This window comes from Tupaia chinensis, unplaced genomic scaffold (assembly GCF_000334495.1).
Source record: "Tupaia chinensis unplaced genomic scaffold, TupChi_1.0 Scaffold000028_1, whole genome shotgun sequence".
In the NCBI taxonomy this organism is placed as follows: domain Eukaryota; kingdom Metazoa; phylum Chordata; class Mammalia; order Scandentia; family Tupaiidae; genus Tupaia; species Tupaia belangeri.
In genome coordinates this window covers 2283791-2295865 of record NW_006159458.1, presented here as the reverse complement: position 1 = coordinate 2295865, position 12075 = coordinate 2283791, and the positions used below count along the sequence as shown (strand labels likewise).

Below are 12075 nucleotides of genomic sequence, written 5' to 3'. Positions count from 1 at the left end.
GGTACAGTATTCTTGGCTGAAATTGCTTCTCTCTTAACACTTTGAATATATTTTCCCATTCTCTCCTTGCTCGCATTGTTTCTGATGAGAGATCTGCTGTTAGCCTGATGGGATGTCCTTTGTAGGTAACTTGATGTTTTTCTCTTGCCAATCTTAGTATCTTGTCTTTGTCTACAGTTTTGGTCAACCTGGCTATAATGTGTCTTGGAGAAGATCTTCTTGGGTTGATTTTATTTGGGGTCCTTTGTATTTCCTGGGATTGGATCTTCGATGTCCATCATCTTACAATCAGTAATTCCAAGGTCATTTATGAAACTAGTACAGAAGAGAAGTGCTTATAGAATGTTTAGATAGAAATCTATAAGCCCTCCCTCCCTCCCTCCCTTTTTTTTTAACTTACACATATCCTTTTTTTACATTACAGAATCTTATTCTAATGCATATATTCTGATTATTTAATCATCATGGGTTGAATACTTGTTACACACATGAATTTGTGCTATATGCTGTCAAAGGGAGAACAGTTACATTCATAAATTCTAACATATTAAGTCAACCTTTTTAGTGGAAGTTCTGATTTTCTTTTTTTTTGGAGAAATTTTCACCGTAGGGCACGTGCGCTCGCCAGACAGACAGAGAGAGACATAGAGACAGAAAGCGAGAAATCACCCCCCAGGGGGGATGGTCACGCCGCAATCCCTTCTCCTCCATTCTCCTCTCGGGATCTTGGGCACGCACGCACACGCGCCTGGCGTGAGTTTTAAGCCACCAGGTCTGGGACACGAACCACGGTCGACTACGTGGGAGTCCAGCGACATAGCCATTACGCTTACTGCTGGTTCCCAAAGTTCTGATTTTCTGTGGGGTTTCTAGAAAACTTTGAATTGTTAAAGCTAGCACATATGATATATTGTCGCCCTTCCCCATTGGTGGTTTGCTTTCTATCATTTCAATTACCTGCAGTCAACTGCAGTCTGAAAATAGGTGAGAATAGTACAATCAAATATTTTGAAAGAGAGAAAGATGCACACATATAAAGAAACCACATTTACATTAACTTTTATACAAAGTAGTTATAATTCAATTTTATTAGTAGTTATTAATCTTTTACTGTATCTAACTTATAAATTAAACTTTATCACAGGTATGTATGTGTAGGAAAAAAGAATATTTATAGGGTTTTATATCTACAGTGTCAGATATCCACTGGAGCTCATGGAACCTATCCCTCTTGGTTAAGGGGGGATAATGTGTATACATAAACCCAACAGTAAAACAAACACCCATGAAGCCACTCTAAGCCCAAGCTACTACTCTTATCCTAAATCCACCCTCTAAACAACTATGTTTAGTTTTTACTGCATTGTTTCATGCCATAAAAAGAATTTTTTTCCACCTACTTATGTAACTTCAAATATATGTATACTTCTGAGTTTTGTTTATTTTGTGCTTTGTGAAAAAAGAGTATGTAACTATCAGTAGTGTGGCCACTCCTTTTGAACTCAATTTGTTATAAGTGTCCACTAATTTGTATTTTTCTGAAATATTTAATATTGGCAATATATTGTGTTATGTTGATGTCTTAAAGCTTTAGAAATTAAGGTAGCATTATATTAGTGTAAAGATAGGTGAATTGTCCAAGGGAACAAGATAGAAAGCCCAAAAACAGATTTGTGCAACCCAATTGATGACTGAAGCTAGCACTGATAGTATTCTTTGGCTTAAGCAATTCCTCCTAGGTACATGAGCAAATGTATATAGATGTCTTTGTTGAAAAATGTCCATTACAGTATTGATTATAAAAGCAAAAAATTAGAAATAATCCAAATATACATCAATAGAATTATTTTAAAATAAATAACATTTATTGTGTACAAGGGTATCTTTAAAAATTAATGTAAAATGAATATCATGAAAAAATTATCTATCAACTTCAACCTTTTTAAACCAAAAATAAACTCATACTAACCTGTTACAACTCATACTAGTTATATCTAGTACGATATGAATCTAGTTTAAGGCACTAAGAAGAATAACACATCAGTGTAAAAAGAATATCAAAAAGGGAAAAAAGACAAACAGTCTACGGACACAAAATGGAAAATTATCTGTTGATATGTATGGTAATATCTTCGACTGTACTAATATGCAGTGTATTCATGCTGGGAAGATTCATTTCGTGTGCTCTAAAGATGTACAGTGATTAAATGGAAAAAATTTAAAATACAATTTAAAAAGAGTATCAGAGCGACATGAATTCTGCTAAAATTGAAGCAAAAACAAACATCAAATTTATGAGGAGGTTTGGTGGAAAAATGGTGAAATCATGAATGCTTTATAAAGAGTTTATGGGGACAACACAAGAAATTGACAGTTTACAGATGGATAACTTCTTTTAAGGAGAAATGAGATCATGCTGAAGATGACACCCATAGCAACAGACCATTTGCAAGGAAGAATTAATCTGGCTTAAACCCTTAAGTGAAGATTGACAATAGACACAATAACCAACACCATAATTGTCTCATTGAAGTCAGATATACACAATTCTGACTGACAAATGAAGATCAAGCAAACTTTCTGCTCAATAGGTGCCAAAATTGTTGCTCCCACATCAGCTACAGACAAGAGCAGAGCCTTCAATGAAACATTCAAATAAGTAGAATCAAGATCCTGAAGTGTTTCTTCAAAGAATTGTAATGGGACATGACACATGGCTTTACCCTTAAGGTCCTTGAAGACAAAGCACAATCAAAGCAATAGCTACCTAAAGGTGGAAGTAGTTCAGTCAAAGTAAAAGTGGGCCAGTCAAGAGCAAAGGTCTTGGCAGCAGTGTTTTTGCATGGTCAGGGATTTTCTCTTGTTAACTTTCTGGAGGGCCAAAGAATGGTAATATCTTCTTATTATGACAATATTTTGTGAATGTTTACTGAAGCTTTAGCAAAAAATGCTCAGAAAAGCTTCAATTCCGATTTGGTCTCCTTCTGACTTATTTTTGTTTCATGATATTAAAAGAAAAGTCTTTAAAGAACATCATATTTTTTCAGTTAACAATATATAAAAGACAGCTACTGACTTGCCTAGTCCCAGTACCCTCAGTTCCTTAGAGAAGGGCTTAATGACTAATGTCATTGCTGACAGAAGTACTCTTAAACTTGTTAGGGCTTATGTTGAAAAATAAAGTTTATATTTTTATATTTACCTTTTTCTTTTTTGAGAGATTTTTGCTATAGGTGCATGTGCTCACTGGAGAGACAGAGAGAGACAGAAGGTGAGAAATCACCCTCCAAGGGTGATGGCCACACTATCCCTTATATCCCTTTTCCTCCATTCTCCTCTCAGGATTTTGGGCACACATGCTCGCACACCTGGTGTGAGTTTTAAGCCACCTGGTCTGGGACTCGAACTGTGTTCAACTATATAGGAGTCCAGCAATGTAAGCATTACTCCATCTGCTGATCCCTATATTTACCTTTTAATTTCATTTTCCATAACCTTTTTAAGTCCCTAAAATATATCAAATTGTAGACGTAGTAGATGCAATTGAATACTGTGCAGCTGTTTGCAAGAATGGACAAAACTGGTCCTCTCATACTCTGTAGTTGAGATTCATAACCTGGTGCATTCACTGGAAAGCAATTCGGTACTATTGTCTTAATGGTGTGTACTCAGGTTGCAGATTTCCTTATTGCTTCAAATAGAAAGAAACAAAGTTGGAATAAACATAAATGTCTCTCAGTGAATGAGTCTGTAAGCAGAAAGTATGTATTTACCTGAAGACGTTGTTCAGTAGAAGAAGGGAAAAAAATATAAAAGGGAATAATACTAAGCAGAAATCCTATTTCTATACATTAAAATCTTAGAAAACTAGAAATGGAGGGAGTCTGAGTATAGCTCAAACATTTTACATTATCTATTTGCTAAATGTAATACATTTATATAATACACTTTTTATTAACTCTTAGGATACTTAAAATTTATAATCTTATTTTTAAGTCATTTTGTGTATCAGTGGATTATAGAAGTATTATAGAATAGAGAATTTTTGTTTGAATTTTCCCTTTTTGTTGAATGGGGATTGTGGGAAGAATATGTCAACTTTACATAAATATGTAGGTGTATATTGTGAAATAGGATTTATTTGACTCTCTTATGTATTTCTCCATTGGTCTCAAATCTGTATGCAATGCATGGTAGTTGTTTGGTCATTTTTACACTGTGGACAAATTTTTTAAGGCCTCTAAGTTGGAAACTTTTCTTCATGTATTTAATAATCTTAACCATCCAGAACGTTTTTCATTATATATAATCCAAATGACTTGCCTTACCAAGCTTCACTGTATTCATTTGGTATTGATACATTGAAAAATTTTTAATTTTAAAGAAAAAAAGAAAATCTCTACCATAATAAGGACTAGATCAAATAAGTTTCAAGAATCTCAAATTTGTTTTATGTTATACCTTTCCCAGAAATTTTCTCTAATTTTAAGAAATTATCTCCTCACTTATCATTTGTTCTATTAAGCCCAATGCATGATGTAGTTATTATTGTACTGTATTTCTTTTGTTTGTGCCTATGATATTTATATGATCTTTGTAGACATTTAGTTGTATTCATTTAGAATTGGCATTAATATACTGTTTTATATTTTTTAAGTCTTTCTGATCAATTCTATCATATTTCACCAATAACTGGATAGCTACATCAGTTATAAAATGGTAATGATTATCACCTCATCTTAGATAAGCCAGAAATAGTTACAACATTTTTTTTTCATTCATTTTAAAGCACTACCTGATTTTCTAAATCATCTCACCTGAATAGGTTTTTCTAGTGGTTTTCAGTGACAGTATTCTTTGTTCCTCAACTAAGTGTATTTTTTTCTTTCTTTTTTTAAAAAAAAAAAAAATGAACAGCTTGATCAAGTCATCCGCCAAAGAAGTCTGTCCAGTTTGGAACTCTTCCTCTCCTGTGCTCAGAAACAGTTAAGTGCTTTAATAGCTACGGAGCCCATTGACATTGAATAAAGAGAACATGACAAGCTAACCCACACTGGCATTGGATAAATTATTAGACCTCTAAAATACATGCTGTGAATTATAAAGATGCTTTTGTTTCCTTTCCAAACCTTGGAGAATTGATTTCCAGTTCAAGGATAAAGCAAAACAATAGTTAGAAGAACTATCAAGTAATCTAATTTATTTTCTTTTATTTCTCCTTTACATTTGCTATTATTTTATTAGTGACAGTAGCAGCAACAGGGTCTAGGACCCAAAAGCCATCAAAAAGTGCCACATCATCAAAAGTTAATTAAGGGAATATGCCTCTGGTGGCCTGTTATACTGTATTTGCCAAGAGGAGTAAATATCTTTATTGCCACCTCACCATCACTCTTGATAAGAGGCTAGAATATAACCATACATTTCTCTGATTTTGAGGATAGAAATAGCATGGATTTCAACATCACTTATGTATCTATGTAACTTGGATGTAAAATGGCTGATAGGACAGAGAATCATTCTATTACCAACTTCTTTTCTACAGTTGGAGCTAATATTTTCATCGTCTACTGACAACACACAAAAAGTAAAAACACTAAAAATTACTATATTCATTCAGCTTTGAACAGCTCTGCCATTTAAAGGAGTATGTGTTATATATGCTTATTTCCTATTTCTGTCTTCAAAGGCACTATGAATCAGTAAAAGTAACTTTTCTTATGAACCAAACCTTAAATTGAATCTCTAGGAAGAGAATGTAAATCAGTCATTTATAGAAATTCAACTTCTAATGTAAGATATATGAAGCCTTTTGCCAGAACTTCAGAATGTACTTACTTCATGAGCATTGTGCTTCAATGCAAAATCATGAGTATTTTTAACATCAAAACCAAAATGTCATTAAAATGTATGTATGCAAACATTTTGTCTTATTTTTTGAAATGCTTCTACTTTCATGGCCTTTGTACTTTTCTGGAATATCTCAATGCAATAAAACAAGCTCTAAAAACTCACTTGGTTATTTTTTTCTTTTTTTAAATTATTCTTTAAGAACTTTTTTTCTAGCACAAATCTCTATATACATGTATGATGATCTTGTATATACACCTCTTCTTAATATTAATAACTATTTAAATATTAATGAATATTAATGAATATTTAAATATTAATAAATATTAGAAATTTTAATAAAAATTAAAGCAAAGAGGCCATTGACTTGAAATGAAAGAAAAGAGCTTTTAATTCAAGAACAAGCCAATAATACAGTGTTACGATCATTATTTAAAGTCACTTGACTCCTTTTCATCAAATTACAGAGTAGGATATGTATCCTATTCATGTAACTTAAATCATACCTGAGTAATTTGTAAGGTGATATCAGATATGGTAAGAATTATCAGTCAAACCTTGAATTTAAACTCTACAAAAATAATATAAATTATTTACAGGAATGACTTTTTACCAGTTACTCAGATATGATTTTGATGAATATATATACACACACACACATATACATATATACATATATCATCAAAGGTCTCTATAACTAAGATCCAGAAAGACTAATAGCCAAAGATAGTGGAAATGTCTAGAAAATATAATAATCTACACCTTTCTGTCATCCCTGACCACTACAGTTGTTTTTTGTTTGTTCGTTTGTTTCCAGTTGGGGTTCCAGGTTCGCTGTTGACATAGACTAATTATTGCCTGTGGTAATTTGGAGAAATCGATACCTCTCAGTCTATAAGTATTTGCAGAACACTGACCTTGTGCAGTAGTACACTATTTTGGAATGCCACGATGCATTTTCCATGAGGCATCCTTAAAGATAACTGAGAAGTGTCATCTGGGCATAGAATTTTGATTTGAGAACATCAATTCATCCAAACTGAATTAGTTTACAGTTTATTTCAATGACGTTCAAGTTATAGACTTCCAGATTAAGAACTGTATTCTGCTTTTGCTCTGGTTATAAAGATCAGAGACCATGTCAGGTAGTCTTACTGGGAAAATTAGATGATCAAGTATTGTGCTGTGGGAAATGTCAGCATTTCTCACTAAAATAGGAAGTCCTAGATCTCAGAATAGTTAGATGTTTTGTATTTAAAAAAAATTTTTTTTTTGCCTAGTATGTAATTTCTGTAACCTGTTTTATATAGCATTTTCTAACTTTATTTAGGAGAATAAGGCACTGAGGAGACTGAAAGTAGAATTCAGTTCGTTTCTGTTATTTTAAAGTTTATTTTATTTTATTTTATTTTTGGAGAGGTTTTTGCTATAGGGCACGTGTGCTCACCAGACAGACAGAGAAACAGAGAGACAGAAAGCGAGAAATCACCCCCCAGGAGGGATGGCCATGCCTCAATCCCTTCTCCTCCATTCTCCTCTCGGGATCTTGGGCACGTACGCACATGCGCCCAGCGTGAGTTTTAAGCCACCGGGTCTGGGACACGAACCGTGGTCGACTACATGGGAGTTCAGTGGCAGTAGTACACTATTTTGGAATGCCACGATGCATTTTCCATGAGGCATCCTTAAAGATAACTGAGAAGTGTCATCTGGGCATAGAATTTTGATTTGAGAACATCAATTCATCCAAACTGAATTAGTTTACAGTTTATTTCAATGACGTTCAAGTTATAGACTTCCAGATTAAGAACTGTATTCTGCTTTTGCTCTGGTTATAAAGATCAGAGACCATGTCAGGTAGTCTTACTGGGAAAATTAGATGATCAAGTATTGTGCTGTGGGAAATGTCAGCATTTCTCACTAAAATAGGAAGTCCTAGATCTCAGAATAGTTAGATGTTTTGTATTTAAAAAAAATTTTTTTTTTGCCTAGTATGTAATTTCTGTAACCTGTTTTATATAGCATTTTCTAACTTTATTTAGGAGAATAAGGCACTGAGGAGACTGAAAGTAGAATTCAGTTCGTTTCTGTTATTTTAAAGTTTATTTTATTTTATTTTATTTTTGGAGAGGTTTTTGCTATAGGGCACGTGTGCTCACCAGACAGACAGAGAAACAGAGAGACAGAAAGCGAGAAATCACCCCCCAGGAGGGATGGCCATGCCTCAATCCCTTCTCCTCCATTCTCCTCTCGGGATCTTGGGCACGTACGCACATGCGCCCAGCGTGAGTTTTAAGCCACCGGGTCTGGGACACGAACCGTGGTCGACTACATGGGAGTTCAGTGGCATAGCCATTATGCGAACTGCTGGTCCCAAAGTTTATTTCTTTCTCTTATGTGTGTGATAGAGAGACAGGGACCCCTAACAGAGTCTTGCCATGCTGCGATCCTCCCCATACCAGCCTTCCCACTAGCCAGGATCACGGGTGCCTTCAGGTTGACCAGGATCAAGTTGACCTGGGATCTGAATCCTGGGCCTTCTTATATGGCTTCAATATTATGCAGTGACTTGCTACTACTTGGGATCCCATGGCTGGGCCTAGTTAGGTTTTTTTGAATGGTAAAACCACTATCATATTGTGACTATTTTAGTAACATGCTTGAGAAGTAGAAAAGTTCTTCCCTTCCCCCAAATTAGTATCTGCCTGATGGCAAGTATTTTTACATAGTTTCTCAATAACCCAGTGAAATTATAACAACCCCCACGATGGGGATGATACATCTACATTTATTCATAGAGAAGACTAGGCTTATTTTTGCCCGTGAGTACAGGGTGGAGTTAGAATTCAACCCTAGGGCTTTCATCATGAAGTTCCAATCTTTCTACTACCCTGCGGCTGTGGCTTGAATATGTCTCTCGGAAACTCATTTGTTGGGACCTAATTGTATTGGCTATGTTGTAAAGATATTAAATAGAAAGCTTAATTCCTTCATGGTTTCCCAGGGTAAGATCTAGTTGGCTGTGATCAGTTTAGGTTGATTGTATCCTGGAGGCAGCCATATCATTAATGACCCCTGTGCCACACACTGAGCTTAGCCCTTGAGAGAAGTAGTTAGTTCTCAGAAGAGATGTTTGTCAGGCACTCTCTCACTCTGCTTGTGTTCACCGTTCTCTGTGTTTCCATCAACCATGGTGTAGGTTTAGGATTTTGGACTCTCTGGCCACCAGAACTGTGAGTTTGTAAATAAAGTCTATTGTCTTGATAGTATTGCCTAGGTTCAGGTATTTCTGTTAACAATGCAATAACAGACTAATATACCAATAGATGTCTAATACACTTTCCTTGAGAAAATACCTGAACATTTCCATCCCATATATTCTTACCATGTTATTTCAGTATTTTAAGGAAACTGGCCTTCTTTATAGACCTAGTTGGTGTTCTAGCTCTGCCACATTCTAATTGTGGAATCTTAGAAAAATTACCTAAGCAGCCAATTCGAGTCTCAGTTTCTCATTTATGAGACAGAAATGGTGATTTTATAGGCTTTTTGCTAAAGTTAAATTAAGCTTGTAATGTGTACCGTTGTAGACCTCACTAGTATGGCTGACAGTTTACAGTAATTCTCCCTTCTTTGGTAACTGCCCACACAGTACAGGTGTGGTAACCCATAAGCAAATGGCTAAACTATATTGGTCTGCTCCTTTAACCTTGATTGATCCACAGGTGAAGCCCTGCCTTGCCACCAGCCCTCCCTCCCCCTCTGCTTAGGCCTCCTGTGCAAAGCCCAATGGTGGCTCAGTTCAGCTACTTTACTTTCAGGAAACAGACATGAACCCCTGCTTCTGAGATTAGAGTCCCCTGATCCCTGCTTCTTTGAGTCTTGGATGCTATGAAATACTGAGATATTCTTCCAATATGCTAGCACCACTTACTTTTTTCCCCTTAAGCCAGCCAGAGCCATTTTCTATTATCTGCAAAAAAAAAAAATATTAACAAAGGCAGAGCCAGCACTGAACCCATAGTGTAATCCCTAGATACTTGACATTTATTAATTCTTCATTCCTGCACCACACTAATCCACGTCCAAAATGGGAACACACTGATTTATTTTAAGGAATGTTAAAAATATAACTGAACCAAAGCGTCTATTGTCTAACAAAGCCAAGTAAATCACAGATACCCAAAGTTATGAACAAACAGTGCCCTATTTAGAAGTTTTCTGTCACTCAGAATCTAGAGTCAAAGTTAAAACTCAGCTTTGCTAAATGCTGACTCATGTTTCAATTCAAAGAAGGCTTACTCAGTGATTGCTTTGAAATCAAAAACCAGAACAATGTCCCTGTGATTGGTGTTATTCTGCACTGAGTCAGATATCTATAATTATAACTTTTTTCCTTTTAATTTGACAATTAAATTGAATCAGGAAGCGCTCTCTGTATATTAAATAATAGTAAAAACAAAGGCATTATTCACTCTCAGGGTATGGGGGAGACTGCATAATAAATTCTGAATAATAATAATAAAGCATGTAAAAACCTGGAAAACATTTATAAAACTCCAGGAGAAAAAGGAGACTTGGATCAAAGCACTTAGTCACTAGTACTCTGTTTACATACCAGTAAACAGCTCTACTGTGTCTCAAAGACTCTTCTAACAAGAAGCAGAACGCTAATGTGCCTTCAATCCACAGGCCACTTACTGTAGGCACCAGAACCAGCATCAGAGTGAGTGTGCAGACAGAGCACATGAGCACCCTCGGCTGTGACTAGAGGGTGTTTTTTAAGTCAGACCAAAGTAAAACTGTTTCCCTCTAATGTCAGGGCCACTCTGTCATCGATCTATTAGTATTCATAAGCAGAAGAAAAAGAGCTAGTGACTTTTTCTCTGCTCAGAGCTAGTTTTCTGTTTTCTTTTATCCTAAAGCATCCTTTCTCAGCAAGTTAATCTCCCTTAAACTTCCCCCCTCAATGTGTCCTTACATATTGAACTTTTCCAAGCACTTGTAATAGTTAAATATTAATAATCATTTGTGCTAGTTATGGGTGATAATCTATACTGTTCCTTTGTCTTTATCTGCCTCCTCCATTGAGACAGCCCATATCTCTTTTGTTTATTACATCCCGAAGGCATTTCATAGTGCCTAGCCTATAGTGAGGACTTAGCATATAATTGAATCAATCATTAAAACAGTCATTATGCCTGCATATAACTAGTCAGCTCATCTCCAGCTAATGCGATTTTGACTGTAGATTTAAAGGAGTTAGCTAAAGTTATTTTCTCAATGAGATTCCCTAAAAAACTTAAATAACCTTTATAAAACAGAAACCTGCCTTCTGAAAATCAGTTTCCAAAAACTCTAAAATGAATTCAGAAATGTGCTAGTCAAATTTAGAAGATCCTTTAAGAATATTAGCAGGGAAGAACATGTGGGAAATAATACGTAAAATCTTTTATACAGTGCAGAGAGGTGCCTGGCCAAGAGGAAAAACCAGTCTGCCCTTGAGAGGGTCATGGAGTAGTGGACCCACGATTCAGAGGGCTTAGGAGTTGTGGGTGAAGAGAAGATTGGTTTCAGGATTGAATCAGAGCCAGGACTGTCCTCAGCAATAGCATAGGAGTCCTGGTGATAACTGACACCAGGAGTTTCTGATAGTCTTTTTTGGGGGTTCGGGGGGGTAGGGGAGCATGGTGTTAGTTTATGTATGTATTTCTTTTTTAGACATTCAACCACTATGTATTATGACAATTTGTGAAATGAATTTCCCCAGCTTGAATACTCTGTATATTAGTCCAGCTCAATGTATCATCATATACATTATCATCAACAGATAATCCGATAGTCTTTTTAAATCCATCTCTGACTTAAAATTGTGATGCAAACCGACATTGTTTTGAAAAATACACAGAAATCAAGAAATAAACTCATTTAAAAGGTAGGAAAGTTTGACTCAGTCCTGGCAAACATTCAGTTCTCAGAAGTCTGGGAGCTGATTTAAAAGGGGAAAAAAATGAAGCCACAGAATGTACAAATCGCTGACTTCAACACAGCTCAGATACTGAAACAGATTATAGAAAATTCCTTGTGGCAAGATATGTATGTGATGAATTTTTAGCTTTTGACTCTTTAGGTATTCTTTTTCCGAAAATGTCATAAACACTGGACGCTGTGGACAGCACTACCTTTTATTACACTTCTTTTTTTTTTTTTTTTTTTTTTTTTTTT

The 12075-nt window shown here is 35.5% G+C and overlaps 1 protein-coding gene across 4 annotated transcripts in view; it reads left to right on the top strand.

The window, feature by feature from the left end:
- The window catches only part of CCDC91 (coiled-coil domain containing 91), a 288769-nt gene extending 282755 nt beyond the window's left edge, over positions 1–6014 (top strand). For all 4 annotated transcript variants that reach the window (XM_006140252.3, XM_014587159.2, XM_006140254.3 and 1 more), the window contains one exon: positions 4918–6014. In XM_006140252.3, the coding sequence (XP_006140314.1) occupies positions 4918–5028 (111 nt within the window). In that variant the 3' untranslated portion in view covers positions 5029–6014. The remainder of the gene's footprint in view (positions 1–4917) is intronic.
- Positions 6015–12075: the final 6061 nt, after the last annotated feature.